Consider the following 19,695-nt stretch of genomic DNA (forward strand, 5'->3'; position numbering starts at 1 on the left):
GGCAGGCAGAGAGAGGAAGGGAAGCAGGGTCCCTATGAGAGAGAGCCCTATGTGGGCACAATCCCAGGACCCCAGGATCATGATCTGAGCCGAAGGCAGAGGCTTTAACCCACTGAGCCACCCAGGCACCCCTGACAGTAGTTTTTAACCCAGAAACACCAAACTATATTTAGTCATCAGTAAATATCATGTATTTGTCCACAGAATAGGTTCATCCAACAGCCCTTCAGCTACAGACCTGGCTATGGATGTATGTATTTTCCAGTACTAAGTGGCCAGGCCTTGAAATCCAGAGATTTAGTCAAGTGTGTTATTGGACAAGAGTTCCCAGATACTTATCACAATTGATCTGTACCCATAATTCACAATATTTTTAATGTATTTAAGTCAGAAAAAATTGACAAATTGTTTTATGTAAGCACTTTTTACCTAAATATTTGATCATTTTTTATTAGGATGAGAAATTTAAGGGGGAAAAGGGTAATTTATTCACTCACATAGTAAATGTTAAAGATCAGAGTGATGACAGCGAAACTGGAATCCCGAACTTATAAAGCCACACACAACAGTCCTGCCCTAGTCATCTACTCCATGAAGCCTTGCTGCTAATGTAATGTACATAGTTAAGAAAAAGTTTCAAATTCAAGTTTTCAGAGAAATGATGGATTCAGGAGCACAGAAACTTTAAAAAAAAAAAAAAAAAGACTGCACTCAGCAGTAACGAGGCAGCTTTTCTCTTTGGAGGCTCTTCTATTCCAATTATTCTTCCCTAAATTACCCATATTTCCCCATTATTATCTACTTAAAATCTTATCTACCTAAGACATATCCACACATCCCTAGAAATTATTCTGGATGTTCCTTTACAGACACACACACACACACACCCTCTTGTTTCTAACTTGGATAGTAAGCTTGCCTAATACTCAAGAGAAAGAATAGGAAACCCTTCTTTCCTGCATGGCATAATGTCCCTAGAATACGAAATAACATTACAGCATACACTGTAGGGTTGCCTGGATGGCTCAGTTGGTTGTGGCCGACTCTTGATTTTGGTTCAGGTCATGACCTCGGGGATCATGGGATCACCCCATGACAGAGTCTGCTTCCATTCTCCCTCTCCCTCTGGCTCTGCCCCTCCCTCCCTGCACACGTGCACTCTCTCTCAAATGAAAAAAAAAATCTTAAAGAAAAGAATAAAGCATACACTGTAAATAACAAAAGACTTCTGTGATTAGCCTGGGAGTTTACCTCTATCAATAAACACAGAAAAGTATGCTTGTAGTTCTAAAAGAATACAAACAGTACACCAACAAAATTAAAATTTTTAGTTAAATTGCCATACTGTGTTAACTGAGGAAGACTTTAAAAAAGTTTTTAAAGAAGTAACTTCTTAGTAAGATACAATATATGCCATATGAATTTCATGTTATATTCTTCTTGTAGGGGCCGGCAGAAAAGAGAAAAATATATCTGATAGCAATGTATACTATAGAATATTTTCTTCCTTATTATCTCACTGTTGCAAAGAATTCTATTTTCTGTTATGATTAGATTCATTCCCTTGTAATTATCTTTCTCTAGTACATTACACCCTTACAAAGTTTCACATGTCAAAGAACAGAATAAAATAGGAATCTTTTCACTGAAAGGGAGGAAAACTCCTATTGGTAAATTTATTGAAAAATACTTTGTCCCCCAAAAAGAAAGTACTTTTTCCTTTTCAAGAACATTCACTTTATACATAGTAATCTAAGTTTAAAATAAAGGGGCGGGGGGGCTCCTCTACAGAAAACATCATTTGCTTTTTAAAATTTACTTAAAATACTAATTAGATAAACATCCCACTGGGGAGATCATCATCTACACGGTCAGTGGTATCAGTTTTATCTTCAATAATATCCCTACCCAAAGTTGTCACAAAGAGTGAAATTAAAGCAGTAGGTACAGGAGGTAAAACCCCCTCAAACAAGAGTCTAATATCCTATTTTATTGATTTTACTTTAACATATTTAATACAAAATGCAGATTCTTTACTTCTGTACCAGCATAAAAGCTATCAGATACAGCAGATTTAACAAATTTTGCTATAGAATCAATAATCTGTCATTAATTCTATTCCTTCCTCCTTCAATTTCTGGAGCTACTGTCATTATCCATTTTAAATATATATCACAGCTTCAAAGAAAAAACAAGCACCAGGGTGCAGAGAAGCCAACATATTAAGTCAGAAATTCAGTATCCACTGAACTGAGAAAAATACTTGGGAATGAAGGTAGTATTAACAGAATACTTTAGTCAACTGCAAAGAAATAACTACAGTTACGTGATGTTATGAGAGATATAAGGGGATCATAAAATTAGCAAAAGTACTCATTTTAAATACCCATAAGATTCAGATATGAAAATGAACAAATTTACATGTCTACAAATAACATTTAACAAGTTAGCATTACTAATAAATTGGTTACAACAGCATTTCTGTGTCTCCATTCCTTACCAGCCCCACATCCTCTAAGAGTGTGGGTGTGCTTTTCTTTTAATCCAACCTCCTATTTGGGTAAATTTTAAAAAGATAATTCACATGACTGTCATTTGCTAATTTATTCAAAAAGAAATGACCAGGTAGAAATTTTCTGAGCTATCAAATATGCTCATAACTTAATAGGATTGAGAAGTTCTCACTTGGTGTTTCTTGACTGTTTAGAGACATAATTAACTATGAAAACACAATTATTCCATTCCCTCATCTCAACAATTTTTGAGGCCAGTGCTTTTTTCAGACTTATTTATTCATTTCAGAGAGAGAGAGAGAGAGTGTGTGCATGCACATGAGCACACACACAAGTGGAATGGAGGGGGTGCAGAGGGAGACTGGAAGCAGATCTCCCCGCTGAGCCCAGAGCACTGAGGGCTGAATCCAAGGACCCTAAGATCATGACCTGAGCCAAAAGCAAGAGTTGGACGCTCAACTGACTGAGCCACCCAGGTGCCAGCGACTTTTAAGGATGACTCCCAGACAGTTATAAGCCAACTGGAATGAATTTTACAACCATGTTATTTTATTTCTTTAATACTAAACTAAGTTTCCATGGACTAGGTGATGACCCAAATAATACTGTGTATATGAGGGAAAAAGTATCGGTACCAATCTATAGGTTTTATGCTTAAATATAGTATGTAATTTATTTCATTTCAGCCTACTGCATCAGGGTTCAACCAAGAAATAGGAACCACACAGTAATTTGAAAAGGGAAAGTTGCACTTAAAGAAAGAAAACAAGGGAGTAACATATATAAATGTGTAAAGAGAACTCTAAAGAATACCAGAGGGCTGGGTGAACGTATCCAAGCAGAAACAAACACAGAAGAGGGCCCTCCCCCCAAACTAGGGTATGCACCAAGGAAAAGGTGTGCTTGCAGCCTGCTGGATGGCAAGGAAGTTCACCAGGTTGGGATGCTTGGACCTAACAGGCCTGTTAGTGAGCACACATAGGGAGATGAAACACAAAGAACCGGACCCAACAGTGCCTATAGGGAGGGCCATGGAAAACAACTCTCAATGGTGTAAGAAGACATGCAGGGGGAACTAGGGTGCTAGCCGCTGGCTCTCCAGAAAGGAGACATATGTTCAGGGTGTGCAATGTACATGTCAGGGGAACTATGGTGAGATGGTCATGAAGTCGGGGCTGGGACTGTGAGCTCACCAAAAGCGTGTTTACTGTGGACACTTCACGCTGGGACAAAGCACCACGGGATGTCCCCATACCTGTCCCACTAGCAGTCATGCAGTAGGAGCGAGAAATAAAAACTAAAGCCCCTTCCTTGTGTAGTGTCCCTTCAGTATGCTCTACCAACAAAGCGGAACATCAATCAAAGAAGAAATGCTTAATGGGTCAAGCTCCAATATCACAGAGCAAGTAACTGAGTTGATTTAGAGCTGAGAGGGAATCTGATAACTGGGACAACTTAATACTCAGGTATCTTTATAAAGGATAAAGTGTGAAAGAAGCAATAAACCAGAAATACATACTACATTAAATCTGATTAAGACAGTAATTAAAATCTGCTGTTACTGTTGTCATATCTCCATACATTCTGAAAATGGGAAAAACAAATCAGGCAGTTATTTAATAATTTATCTCAGAAATGTCAGCTACTCATAGCACTATAAACCAGAGGTTTCCAAAGAAAGAGTACACAGTGAAGTACAGAAGGAGAAAAAACTTCTTGTTCTATTGAATTTATCTAAAACATAAACTTTGTAATTTAGTAAACATACTCAAATAACTATGTAAGCTGTAATAGTACATATATATGGTGTGTATGTACACTCTCTCAAAATATCTTACTGTGCTACACTAACCCTTGTTCTTCTTAGGATGAAATTATGTAATGCCTACCCAATGAGATAAAGTGAGGTGAACGACATAGGCACTGTGATGTAGCATTCTCCGACACCTAAGGAAGAAAATGAAAGATCCAGAGAAAAATAGATGAAGATTGGGGGGAATGTGTAAGATGGTGTAGGTCTTCTTCAAGAACTTTCAAGAAGAATTAAATGTTAGCAATGAGTATATCTGTGGAAAGGCACACAAATTTCACTATTAACATTTATTGTTATTCTGATAAAGTACAATTTCTCTATTCACAGTATATACATCTCAGTACCACACTTCCTGAGAAATAAATGTATTTTAAATATTAGATACAAAAAAACCCCGAGTTTATTTAATGTGACTTAGTACATAAAACAAAAGCAAGCCACACAATTACAACTCTTTAAAAATTAAACAGAATATATGAAAGTTCTGAGTGATGGCTCTAAGACAAGAACATTCATTATGTCCTCCAGAATACAGAGAAGAAAGCAGTAAAATGAAGAAAACAAAAGGGAAAAAACCCACACCTGTTTAAGAAGAAAATAATGTCAGAAAAGTATACTGAACTCCCTTTACAACCTCTGGCAATGGTATTGTTATATATGCTAGATTAGTACGTCTCAAACTTTTCTGCAGAGGTAATTTTTCTGTTTTATACATCAAGATACCAAGCAAGAGTTTGGGGTAAAGGGAAGGAGTTCCCTTAATTTTTTAAAGTTTCTTTTTTTTTTTTAAAGACTTTATTTATTTATTTGACAGAGATCACAAGTAGGCAGAGAGGCAGGCAGAGAGAGAGAGGGGAAAGCAGGCTCCCCGCCAAGCAGAGAGCGCGATGTGGGGCTCAATCCCAGAACCCTGATATAACCTGAGCCGAAGGCAGAGGCTTATTAACCCACTGAGCCACCCAGGAACCCCAATTTTTTAAAGTTTTAAGGCCACTATCTAGATGACAATAAATTAGAGAGTATTTTACTAACGCTAAGATTAATGTTCTTTTACGAGGGAAAATTTCAGATCTAGTCCTTATAAGTGTTAATAGCTAGCAATCACTGTGTACTTCCAGCATTATAACATGCGAAGTGCTCAGCAAATATTATGCCTTAATCACGACAGCTTTAAGGCAGGTATTACCTCCACTCTGTAGATAAGAACACAGACATAAAATGAAGCCTGAAGTCCTAAAGGAAGTAAGGGAGTTGTAATTTGAATCACAGTTCAAAAACTCTACTTTCAGTTACTTTGTAAAACCTTCTCCCATCCCCAGCCTCTCAAATCCCAGGTTTATATTTTGGACAAAGGAAAGGTTTCAATAGTAAAGCCAATAATCTACTCCTGGTACATTCCACACATCAAGTAATCTCTCTCCTGCTCACACCCCCAAAATCAAAACAATTTTTTATAAATTACTACAAAATAAAATTCCACCTTCTCTAAAATACAGACTTCAAAAAAGTTGGTAGATCAGTACTCTATAATGTTATTTTTCAATGTGATGATAATAGATGGCATTGAATATGACAGAATTTTTGGTTTTAAATTATGCTAGGTCATTATCATATATAAAACATCAAAGGTGTTTCCAAAGTAGTCTCTAAGTGTAAATGAAAATGTTGCTTTATATTGTAACAATCATTTAAAATAACTACATGTCCTTGATCAATTCTTACAACAACAAAGGTCTGTACCATTTCCATTTCAAGGATAAAGCAAAGTTCTAAGTAGCATGCCAAGGGTCAAAATAAACAATTTTGTGGAAATTAAAACCAGTGTCCTCAGAATCCCAACTTTAATTCACAGTATCTAATGGGATGTCAAGCCAAGTATCATGAGGGACAGAACATAAAGAGTAAGTTTTTTCCATTAAGTAAAACACGATCTATAAAAGATGATTCTTGGGGTGGGGTGGAAATCAAACACCACAAATGGTTTCATTCAAGATTAAGTAAACCCTCAAAGGTCTTTTTGGTATTAAAAATAATTTCTCTTTGGCAGCATTTGCAACATCAGGTCACCTTTTCAGAAATATTTTATAAATAGGTCACAATATTGAGTATGCTAAGCGTGACTTGCCAACATATTCGGTTTTACACAATATGGTGGTGAATTTTTAATTACTAAAGAAACAGCAGTTATGGAACATTCAGAACCGTTCCTATAAAATATTTTCATGCTAACAAAAAAGTTTATGATCAATTTGTTCGAGGATATACATTTTACCCATCTTACCTGTTTTTATGTGCACTATCTCATTTTAGGCAGGCAACCTTTTTTTTTTTTGTAATTACCCTAATAGAGCTTTAAAATATTTACACAGGGGTGCCTGCGTGGAACAGTTAAGTGTGGGACTCCAGGTTTCAGTTAAGTCACGAGATGGAGCCCCAAGTTGGGCTCTGCACTCAGCATGGAGTCTGCTTAAAGGATCTCTCATCCTCTCCCTTGCACCTTCCCCAACCCTCCTCACCACTCCCTCTCTCTGAAATAAATAAATATTTTTTAAAAATAAAGTTATACAAATACAGTTTGGATAAGTTTGGTAAGTCACAAGATTCAAACTACTTAAGTATTAATTTTAGTAAGTATTTTATTAAACTTTTGTTCTTTTGAAAGATAATCTTCAAAAGTTTAGTTCAAAAAATTAAAAACAAAAATTTGTAGTTTCCAGAATATAAACTGACAAAATGATAATGCTTTTGAGGTAAATATACCTTTCAGGTTTTTTACAGACTGAGATTCATCATATTTGCAAAAAATCTGGAAAAGATCAAGAATATGTACAACATTTATACAGACAATACAAAATGTAAGTTATTAATTTGGAGTAAGATTCTAAACACCTCATTTTGATGATAATGGCTCATCCAAAAGTAGTAGTAAAATCATTCTTTTTTTTTTTTTTTTGAAGATTTTATTTATTTATTTGTCAGGGATAGAGGGAGAGAGCGCGAGCGAGCACAGGCAGAGAGGCAGGCAGAGGCAGAGGGAGAAGCAGGCTCCCCGCCGAGCAAGGAGCCCGATGTGGGACTCGATCCCAGGACGCTGGGATCATGACCTGAGCCGAAGGCAGCCGCCCAACCAACTGAGCCACCCAGCGCCCCAGTAAAATCGTTCTTATTTAATGAAATAATTTTCTCTCAAAAATCACAAATATCTGCTTCAATTAACTTTGGTAAGCTAAAATTACCACAGCTATTAATTTAAATACTTGATAAACCAACTTTCTAATAATCTGGGATGGGAATCCAGTCAATTGTTAATTACCACTTTTAAATTCAGATTACCTTTTAAATATAAAACCTGTATCTGAGTTATGAACTTAATATATAATGCTGCCTATGTCAGGCATCAATAAGGATGCCAAATGTTCCACATGAACACAACGTCCAGATATTTGAACTGTTTTCATTTTAGCCATTTATCGAAATATCTGTCTTCCTAAACAAATGCCTTATAAAATTGAGTATTTTCTGATGATTCAGTGTCATACTAAACAACTATTATTTAGTAATGATGAGATCCTAGGAGGCAATCTGGATTAAGTGAGACATTTAAACAAACTGGTATTTAATCCTATGATCTCACAGGTCTTCAGAACAAACAATTCTAGTAAAGCATCTAACAGTGCCTTTCTGAACATTAATTCTCTTCCTCTTCAATCTTAACACAGCCTCTCTAACTCCAAACTTCCTCTCATCTCATCTTTTTTTCAAAGAAAGCATGAGCTAAAGATCTTGTCCTGATTAGAGATGAGCTCCTATCTGACATCAAATCCATTTGGTTTTCAACTATGTAACACTGCTCCTCCAAGCATAATCAGAAATAAAGTAAAATGAACAGGTATATTTGTGAGGAATGAAGAGTCCAATTTAAATGGAGCAGAAAGTTCCTGTCGTAACAGAGAAAGGATGGGGAAAAAGTAAACAACAGAACAAGCACAGTCCTGGCCCGAAGCTTAAATTTGTATGTTATCCTATGCACCAGTATTTCTCGAATTGGGTTCCATGGCCATTATGCTGGGTTTCTAGCATTCACTGTAAGAAATTTAAAACCATATTTTCATTTTTGATCCTCCTCCTAAATAAAGTGTAAGAAGTTCTGAATCAGCTAGACTAGAAGGCCGCCTTGTAACTTAGGATTGCCTGCCTTATCCTTGTGCTAACTACTAAACTGAGCAGAAAGATGGGGGACTGGTTGTGCCTATCAGTGGTCTATAAAATCAAGAGCAGCTTTGCAATATAATAATAATAAAATAGAATAAATAAAATAGAATAAAATCATACCTAGTAAGGATAAGTACTGTTTTGGGAGATTTTTGTTTGAGAGTGACAACTAAATGGTGAATTAAAAAAAAAAAAAGTTACATATTACTATAAGCTGAGGTCAAAACTTGTAACCCTAAGATTGAAAGACTCACACTTTTTTGGTTTCTGCGAATTCAAGCTTAAGAAACACTAGTACAAATACTGGACTGCCAACCAGGCAGAAAGATCAAAGCAGCATACTGGGGACTTTCACAAATTGAAAGTAAGGTTAAAAGCAAGTTTATCAGTTAAAAAAAAAAAAAAAAAGAAAGAAAGGCCAAGGATTAGAACAAGACCTAAGAGGCTACTGTTGGGACTGCATAATGTTCAGAAGCACAAAATACCAAACTGAGACCAGATTTAATATTAAAGTAAAGAACTATTGTAAATAAACAGGCTGTTCTACAAATTTCCCAAAATTTGAGTGATGTAGCGGGGACACTGTTCTTCTACTTAGAAATTGAGATTAGAAAATGTGAAATGGAAATGCCTTTTAGTCAATCTACGAGAAAAGGAGCAAAGAGATGTGCTTTGATTACAGAATATAGATTGACAAGAAAAAAGCAGAAGTAGGGCTACAGAGAGGAAAAAATGAAATCTGACCTATAAAGTATCTGACATTGCAGTGGGGAATAAAGGGAACCGGGATATGTGTCAGACTGTTAGGCTACAGAAAGAATTCCATTTCCTTGTACCCAAAAGATGCTGGGTTTGACCACATGTACCCAAAAGGATCTTGGCAAACATGACACAAGCAGAGGCTTAAAAAGGAGTTGTGCAACGGAACCTGATCTCCTCTTTCCATGTAAAGAAATCCCATTTTACCTTACTAGATGTAAGAGTGGAGCAGATGAGCCAACCCAACTGAGGAACCTTGGCATCCAACCCACCTGACAACAAGACAAGTGAATGAGACCATCTGGGACCATTCAGCCCCAGACAACCTCCCAGCTGACTGCAAACCATCTAACAGACCCCAGACTGGAGTAAAGTTAATAAAAACAGCTATTCTTCTGGGGCATCTGGCTGGCTCCATTGCTAGAGCATGTGACTCTTGATCTTGGGGTAGCTGAGTTACAGCCACACATGAGGGGTAGAGTTTACTTAAAATAAAACAAACAAAAAACAGCTGTTCTCCTAAAACCACTATGTTTTTGGGTAGTTTGTTACACTGCCATAATACAGGATACTTCAAGAAAAAACAAAGCTGGGGGTGCCTGGCGGGCTCAGTCAGTCAAGTATGTGATTCTCAATCTCAGGGTGCTGAGTTCAACTGCCACACTGGGTATGGAGCCTACTTAAAAAAACAAACAAGCAAACACCTGAAGTTATGACATTCAGCTTTTTTGTCTGTTTCAACGTCCCAAATTTAGAACGGTGAGTCTTTAAGCAATGTTACTATATATTATCTATACTTAAAAGATCAATTAAAATTCCTTTGTTTGGATCCTAAACCCTTACTCTGGTTCTAATTTATCTTTTCTATCCTATTCTTCAACCCAACCCCTGACATTTTCCTCCAAGATGCCAGTTTGAAGTTGTTTCATTCTTCTGTTTATTCCCACCCTTCCCACTTCTATTTACTTATCCAAATTCATTAAGGACTCAATGTAAATAAGTGTGTTCCTTTCCAGATCAATTTTTACTAAATTCATTTCAAAATGCTCTTAATTTACACTCCACTTACTGTTATTTATCACTAGCTACTTTACTATCTAATACTGTTGTTTAACTGCTAATATATGCATCAAATTTGTCAGGGCTTTGAAGGCAGAGATCTCCATAATTCTCCACAGCTCCCTTAGCATCCCACATGAGGAATTTAATTACCTAATTAAAATAAATTAAGAAAAGGGCAGCTGGGTGGCTCAGTGGGTTAAGAGTCTGCCTTTAGCTCAGGTCATGATCCCAGAGTCCTGGTATTGAGCTCCACATCAGGCTCCCTGCTTGTTGGGGAACTTGCTTTCCCCCTCACCCTATGCCCACTGTTCCCCATGCTTGTGCTTTCTGCCAAATAAATAGAAAAAAAATTTTAATGGATAAATTAAGAAAAAAATACATGTAATTGACTGAATTTTAACACATCTTCTTGGCTAAAAATGTGTATTCACAGACAAAGTTTTTGTAATGTACAGTTAAGGGGGAAAAGAGTAACATTTTAATTCTGAGAAGCTGTGCAACTCTCAATGCTAAAAGGAAATAATGAATCAAGAGATTCTCCTGGGAACAATACATAGTTAAAAAGTTATATGGGGTATGTAACAAATGCATGAATAAAAAACAAACTTTCCATTTTATAAATGAGGCTCCTCCCATAGTGCCTGGTTAATTTCATGAACTGGATTTATGTGTGGGAGTTAGAAAAAAAAGGTAAATTCTCAACTCTGACAGAATTTCAAGGAACATAAATACACCAAATCTTCATATGGTTAAGAACACATATTTTCAAAAATCTTTGGTTTTGCAGGTTCATCATATAAAATAATATAAGGGGCAACTGCAGAATACACCTTATCTTCCTCCATTTCAATTTAGGACCAGGAAGTAATTGTCAAGAAGGAGGCAAGCAAAGTTTGGCAAAGTTTTCCTTTGCTAAAATTGGTAGAAGCATATTCTGGAAAGTGGAATTTAATATCTCCAATATGCAATCATACTAATTATGAACACTCAAAAAATTATTTCCCCTGAGCATTACCTACACTTTTAAAGTTTAAATGACTTATTACTCCCTCAATACCTAAAGTAATTATCACTAATTAACAAGCAAGCCATCCTTTCTTCCGATTCAAAATGTCCTAAAAATTAACTTAAGATATCCTCTAATAATCAAAAGAAAAAACCTAGCTTTAAAAAAAAAATAGCGATTTTTTGAGGAAAGTGGGTATTTTCAAAACCTTTGCCATTAAAACAAAGCTGTACAGAACATACAGATAAAACAATCAACTTATATCAAACAGATGAAACTAAAATATACTCTGAAATATTTTAATTATATAACTCGAATAGTCAGAAGCTCTCCTAACAATTTTACTTTGCTTTTTGTTTCTTATTCCAATAAGGCACCAGTTAATAAAAGCAGAAAGGTCTGGTTCAAATCCTATCTCAGTAAAGCTTTCTCTGATACCCCAGCCAGAAATGCTTACCTCCTACTTTGAACAATTTGCTGAAATTACTATACATAAAATTAACTTATTTCTCTGAAGAGCCACCAATAATTAACTGATTAAACACTGTCATAGACTTAAACTATTACAGGCTTTTTTTAAAGATTTTATTCATTTATTTATCTGAGAGAGAGAGAGAGAGACAGGACAAGCAGGTGGAGGGGGAGAGACAGACTCCTCACTGAGCAGAAGGTAGCCTGCTTCTCCCTCTCCCTCTGTCTGCCATTCCCCCTGTGTGTGTACTCTCTGACAAATAAATAAAATCTAAAAAAAAAAAAAAAAGCCACAAATTTACATGAGAAGCTATGGAATGATCTCAAAGATACCTATTTTTTGGTTAATAAAAGCCATATGCAGTGTACAGTATGTCCTCATCTTTATTTATTTTTTTAAGATTTTATTTATTTATTTGACAGACAGAGATTATAAGTAGGCAGAGAGGAAGGCAGAGAGAGAGAGAGGAGGAAGCAGGCTCCCCAATGAGCAGAGAGCCCAATGCGGGGCTCGATTCCCAGGACCCTGGGATCACAACCTGAGCCGAAGGCAGAGACTTTAACCCACTGAGCCACCCAGGCGCCCCATCATCTTAATTTTTTTTAAAAAAAGCAAACATGTATTCCTGGAAAGAGGAATAAAAATACTATTAGGAGACTATCTTTGTTCAGAGGGACAAGAGGTCTGGGATGGAAAGATCAAGTTTTTGTTATATACCCTTTCTCTGTTTGAATTTATATAAAAAAATTTTTCAGTACACTACACTTCCTTTTTTAGGATTTTATTTATTTGCCAGGGATGGGGGGGCACACAAGCAGGGGGGCAGCAGGCAGATAAAGGACTCGATCCCGGGACCCTGGGATCATGACCAGAATGCAAGGCAGACACTCAACCAACAAAGCCACCCGGGCATCCCTACACTACACTTTCAATTAAAAAAAAATAGAATAAGGGGTTCCTGGGTGGCTTAGTTGGTTAAGCTACTGCCTTCGGCTTGGGTCATGATCCTGGAGTCCCGGGATCAAGTGCCACATCTGGCTCCCAGCTCCGTGGGGAGTCTGCTTCTCCCTCTTACTTTTTCCCCTTTCATGCTCTCTCTCTCAAGTAAATAAATAAAATCTTTTTAAAAAATAAGTAAAAAATAGAATAAAAAATAAACTTGCTAATGATACACTGCCTTTTGACATCTCTTCAACTGCCATCTTTAAGTTTTATTTAAATCTTATTTTATATACTACAAGAGTCTTCTGTAACTTGTGTCCCCTGCTAACATCTTAATCTAGTCTTTGCATTAAATGCTTTCTTAAAAGTACAGAATTTTAATTATATCAAAAGGTCAAATCTGTGCTTTAATCAGGACAATTAAGTATGCTAAATTGCCAACCTCTTACCCCAGTAAAAAGGAATTGTTTTAGTAATTGTTTAAATAACTGCTTGTAATTTCTACTAAGGAAGTAGACATTTTCTTGACCTCTCAAGCTCAGTGTGAATTTAAGTATCGCTAAACAACATTTACCTAGACCTGTTCCGGATTAGCTACATTTCTTAGCTACATAATTATGAAAATATCATAGCAACTAAAAAAAATCTTACTATATTATTTTTCTTTCTGTTCAGTGCTTCTCAAAAAAACACTGTGGGTATTTAGGCAGAGGAATCCATTTTGGTGGAGTGGAACGGTCATACTAATCACCTCAGAAAATTTAGTATCCATGGGCCATGGACATTAAATGCCAGTATCACATCCACAGATACTGCAATCACCAAACAACTGACCCCACTTATTTTCAAATGCCCCTGAAGAGAGATCTTCAGGAGAGAAAGTACTATGCAATTAAGAATCATTGTTTACATGAATTAAAGTATGAAGTATGTATGTGCATGTAGGCACACATGGAAAATACGTATTTCCAAAAATGCAATCCAATCTTTTGAAGATTTTATTTATTTGTCAGAGAGCAGGGAGAGCAGGCAGAGGGAGAAACGGGCTCCCCGCTGAGCAAGGAACCCCATGCGGGACTGGATCCCAGGACCCTGGGATCATGACTTGAGCCAAAGACAGACGCTTAACCACTGAGCCACCCAGGCATCCCCAAGTCAATCTTTTAAAACAATTATTCAGCCACATGAAGATGAATGAGCAAAACCAGTCACAACTCATGTATTCATTCATGTATTCATGATGAATACACCTAGCCCTGCGCATAATGCTGTCAACAAATACCATCCCCTAACAAATCATTCTTCAACTATTAAATGGCTTAACTTTTTAAATGAATAATTTTAAAATCCTTTTAGAACAATTCTTCTTTTGAAATGCTTCTGTTTAAACTCCCAAATAAATAACCTTCCATTGTACTGCACTGATCTCCTAAATAAAAGATGTAAGTCACAGTACACAAGGATCAGTGGTTGTCTACCTTCCTTCAAAGACTGTAGACTCTGTGAAGCCAAGGACCACGATCATGACTGGCTGGCTGTAGGTATTCAATAACAATGCTGAATGACTGAGTGAACACTGACCCTGTCCAATACAATAAATAGTCCAAGAAGTTCCAGTTATAATCAATTTTTATGTACACTAATGATCCTGACACAAATAAATTTAAGAAATTATTCCTGGTTATCCTGTATTCTTATTCTAAGTTGATTAAAAAAAAAAACCAATGAAGTAAACTACATTACTTACATTAAAGCTAGCTTGTAAAGATTTAAAGAAATTTGAGATTTTTGACAAGCACTCCCTTATACTCATCCTCTACCACCTTTTCCTCCACCTACTTAAGCTTTAAGCAAATGTTCAGGTAAACAAGTAAAAGTGGGGCATACTTCCAACACAATATAAAGAACAAAACAATTCTGTTAACAGTTAGAAACACTTAATATCTTTTATTTCTATTTTACTTCTCAGAACTAAAGAAATCTATTATATTGTACTTCACTGAAAAAGAAAGAAAATCTACAAACTAGGATGCATAAGCAACTTCTTCTTTTGTAGGTTTCACTGTATTCTCCAGAAACTCATCTTCTGGGGTGCCTGGGTGGCTCAGTGGGTTAAGTCTCTGCCTTCAGCTCGGTCATGATCCCAGGGTACTGGGATCAAGCCCCGCATCCGGCTCTCTGCTCATTGGGGAGCCTGCTTCCTCCTCTCTCTCTCTGCCTGCCTCTCTGCCTACTTGTGATCTCTGTCAAATAAATAAATAAAATCTTAAAAAGAAACTCATCTTCTGCTGAGGTAAAACTTCCAAATATAACTAGTTCATTTTTTAAACTAATTTTTTTTAACTAACTCGTTTTTAAAAAACAAATTTAACAATAAGGACTGCACAAACACTGGTAACAGGTATAGAATATTAAATCTGAAGCCCACTAACTCTGACAAATATTTGTTTATCTTTGCCTTTCTGAAGCATGTGAATATCACACTTTTACAGAAAAACTTACAAAGAAAAAGCTAATCTCGAGGTCAGAAACAATTTCCAGGTCCTAGCATTTCAAATACTGTTTTTAAATTGCTCCAATAAATTCTTTAATTGTTAACCACTGTTTTGCTCAATTCCTATCAGCATGTTAAGTAATAATGGCTGGGATACAATTTTAAAGAAACAATTGTTTCAAGTTACTGCCCATTCAACCTAATCACTAAAACAGATAATTAAAAAAAACAAAAAACAAAAAAAAAACCAGCATTTGTTCTAGAAGGGATCAAATATCAGACACATTCTGCAACTTTTCAAGTAATGGAGACTACTTTTAAATGCATTTAAATTATTGTGGCATTTTAGTGCATGAAATATTTCATTATTCTTGAAATCCAGAAACCTAGCATTTGCTTTATTACTGTTTCCTGCAACACGAAACCTAGCATTTGTTTTATTACTGTTTCCTGCAACACTGGTCAATAAAAACTATTTACATGGTATAAAACTAATCATTTAAAACACAGTAAATTCCTTTCATATTGATTTAAAAAAATGGTGTTTCATCCATTAAAAATACTTTTTAAAGTGATAAGTTTCTGATATTGCATACACTCAAAAAAGTCCAACCTGCATGAGATTCCTTTTTCCAGAATTATTAATCAGGCTTATAAATATTGCTGGCTAAGAGTATTTACGGTAATTAGCTATAAACCCATCAGTGGATACTGCTATTTAAAAAGCACCTTTCAGCAAAGCTAGACTTTAATACTTTTCACTGGCTAAAGCAGACTTTACTTATAACAGAAACACTTCCTTTTATGGGTACTTTTAAGTATTCTCTCACAACTAAAATAAATATATCTAAAAGACCAATTAACAATGAGTTGGCATTCCCAGGGTAGGTCAAAATGGCAAATTTCAACAATTCTTTAAAACAAGGATTCAAAAGAATGATGGACTCTCTAATTCTGCCACAGGTATTCATCAGACCTTTATTACCTTAAGTGGGGAGCTCTTGACACTGCACAGACTCCTAAACAAGTAACCACTTGATCTCACAAAGTTTTTTTTTTTCTTTTTTTAAGATATGAAGTACTACCAAATAATCAGTGACAATAACGTGCATACATTAGTGGATAATTTTTTTCTATGGGTCCAAGTATCCCTATCTTCTACAGGAAAGATTTCTGAAGACTAAAAATTAAATGAAAATGTAATCTTTTCGGAGATTCCAAAATAGTCCACCCATTGTTCGGCCTTGGGCTCAGTATCATTCCAAAACAACTTCTCTATAACGAAACATTGACAAGTTAATTCTAAATGTGGTCTGTATAAATTGTCTGTTTCCTCCTCCAGAAGACAATCTAACCAAAATCTTCACCACAGCCAGCAGCAGCTCCTTGAAATTTCAAACGTTAACTGGAGGGTCTGTAATCAGGGCCAAATGTAGACCCAAACTCTGCGATTTCTATCGAGCAAACGTGCTTTTAACATTCTAAATCCTGGTTAGAACACCGTTACTGGAAAGCAGTGTCCTTGTTCAAGAAAGGAAAGGAAAGGACTAAAACTGACCTGAGCACAGGTCCACAAGAACCTCAATCCTCTTTTAAACCAGGAGGCCAAATAGGGAAGGCTCCAAGTAATAGAGGCGGTGGGGAGATGGGGGAGGAAGGGCAGAGGAAACCGTACTCCTCGAAGGGTGAAAGCAAAAAAGAGAAGCAGACTCTGGAAAGCCGCCCCACAGGATACAGGGAGAGCTCCTCTCCTCTACCGAGGAGAGCAACCTTTACCAAGGAAGCGGTGCACCAAGCAAGCAAAGGCAGGAAGGGACAACCTCTGCGCCCCCACCCCGGAACATCTCAGCCAGCTAGAAGGGGTCGGGGAGGACGGTTCCACGGAACATCAACAAAGGCCCCTTCAGTCCTACGGCGAAACTCGAACAACAAAGGCCGGGAGACAGCGAGGACGGGGCCGGGGGCGGGACGGATGAAAGCAGGGGGAAGCAAAGGAATCAAACCAGTGGGGGCGGAGGCCCGTCGGAGTGGGAAACCAGAGGCGCAGAGGCGGGGGGGCGCGGTAATCCCCAGTGCACAATAAGAGGAGGAGGAAAAAGAGGACCTGGCCTCCATTCCTCCTTTACCCTATCCCTGCGGCAGAGAGGACTCCGGTCCTTGGCCGTCTACATCTCCTTGGCCTCGGGGACCAAGCAGTCCCGTGCTGGGGGAAGGAAAGGGGAGGGGGATTTTCCGCCCTGACCACAACTCCCTTCCCCCAGTCGGGAGCTACCGACAACAACCGCCACAACGGCAGCCACACAAAGGCGCCTTCCTCATACTCCCCGCTCCCGCCTGGGCGGCGGCGCCAACGATGGCAAAGAAGGGACGACCACCGCTCAGCCCCCAGACGCTCGCTCGCCCTCTTCCCCCTCTAGCTGGGGAAAAGGGGGAGGGGACCCCCAGGCGCCCTCACCTGGCACAGATGCTGACAGTACTCCGTGGCCGCTTCCACGGCCGGCACGCGGCTCTCCCGCAGCTGTCGCTCCAGCTCCTGGAGCCGCTCGCCCAGGCGCTGCAGCTCCGCGACGCAGCCACCTCCGCCGCGACTCAACCTCTCCTGCTCGGCCTCTTCGTCCGCCATCTTCACACCCCGCTCCGTCGCGTACGCACCTGGGTCACGTGATAACACAATGCCACGTTCGGCGGGGTCACGTGCCGGGCGCGCTCGCACGCCGCCGAGCACGTACAAAGGGCCCGGTGGGGAGGATGGGGAAGCGGAGAGAGTGGCGCGAGGGAGCCCGAGGGAGGTGAAGGGAAGGGGAAAGGAAGAGGGCGGGATTGGGGCGGTGCGGAAAACCGCGGTTTACTTACCCCGAGCGGGAAGTGTGCTGCAGCGGCCGAAAGGGGCGGGCCGGTGGAGGCCAGCTCTCGGTCACGTGGGCCCCACGACTGGGGGTGAGGGGAATCCTGGGGAGCGGCTCCCCTTTCGAGTGTCCCGATTCCGGCGTAGCTTTCCCCAATCCCCGAGGTCGTCTGCGGACATTTGCCCCAGTTCCCCCAAGAAGATAGGTGAGAGAAAGCTCTGGGTCGGCTGGGGCAATGGCTACACATGCGGCTGGCCTGTAGGCAAGCCAAAACAGGGGAAAAGGGAGAAGGTAAAACCTACCCATGGACCGCAAGCGTGGGAGCCAAAGCGGTTCTATGAGCTGTCAAAATTGTCTCTGACTTCTCACCAGGCGGGGGAGGAGGGATCTAGTTCCTGAGGTACCAGATACCTCACTGGCTCTGCTCTTCAGTCCCAAGAACGCCTTTCCCGTGGAAACACAATCTCTAGGGGGTGGAGGCAACAAAGAAAAATAACAATTGGATCAGAGTAGGATGAGGTTCAAATCCTCAGTCTGGAAAACGGAGCGAACTCGTGAAAAACATAGCTTAAAAGATTTCGCTTTATGAAATTGTGGACGATGTAACCAGATGATTTTTAAACCATGAAAACATTTCTAAAATAAGTGATAGCCAACTAAATCTGTTTCACTTTTATTGAAGACTTCTCCTACACAACTACATAAATCACCATCACTGAAAACACTCTATATGAAAGCTCTTGAAAGTAGGTCAAGAAAAAAAAAACAACAATAAGAACTCCATTAAAATGATAACGGAGGAGGGAAAATTGATGCTAAAATAAAAGAACAAGGTTACCGAGAATTATAAATTCAACAGCATTTTTTTCCTGGTGCTGCAAATAGAGATGGCATTCTCAAACGTATTTTATTTGGTTACCTGAAAGGAATGAATAGGTGACACTTGAAGAAAACAGAAGAGGTGCAACAAAAAAAGTTACGCCCTTAATCCTAATGCTCAAAATAATAAAATGAATATTTTGTTAATAGTAGAAAATTAGACAAGATGCTTATCTTTCTTAAAACTACAAAAATTCAGAAACTATACTGATAAGGCACCTACCTAGTCTTTTTACTATCAAAGTGATATTTTTCTAGTACAAGAATTTAAAATAAGAATTCCTATTGTGTGCAGCATCCTCTTTCAGAGATTTCTAGCAGCTACAGAAAATATTCTAGATAGTATGTTGTCCAGAATGAATGTTTTGTAATGCATCAGTGGTAGTGACATCTGTTAAGTACCAATGCATAAGATGAGTGGGCACAACTGAACCCCTTATGAAAAATAGTATCAGCTAAAATACTAGTACTACATAGTGTACTGATACTACATATTAACAAGACAAGTTCTCCAAATATGTACTTATGGAAGAGTCTAGGGAATGGGGATATATTTTAAAGTATCACTAATAGCTGAAAAAGCAACAATTAAGGCACCTAATAGATTTTAATACTTGCAGCTCACTTTCCCAAATGAAGTATTTTAGACATCCAAAACCAGGTTTCTCAATTTATGTTATTTTAGGATGACAGTGCA

At 38.3% G+C, this 19,695-nt stretch overlaps 1 protein-coding gene across 1 annotated transcript in view; it reads right to left on the reverse strand.

Annotated features, from left to right (window-relative positions):
• ZNF292 (zinc finger protein 292) overlaps positions 1 to 17,896 on the reverse strand; it is an 88,177-nt gene extending 70,281 nt beyond the window's left edge. The window contains exon 1 of the mRNA XM_044246040.1: positions 17,729 to 17,896. Coding sequence (XP_044101975.1) covers positions 17,729 to 17,896 — 168 coding nt within the window. The remainder of the gene's footprint in view (positions 1 to 17,728) is intronic.
• Positions 17,897 to 19,695: the final 1,799 nt, after the last annotated feature.

The sequence above is a fragment of the Neovison vison genome, chromosome 1 (assembly GCF_020171115.1).
Source record: "Neovison vison isolate M4711 chromosome 1, ASM_NN_V1, whole genome shotgun sequence".
NCBI lineage: Eukaryota > Metazoa > Chordata > Mammalia > Carnivora > Mustelidae > Neogale > Neogale vison.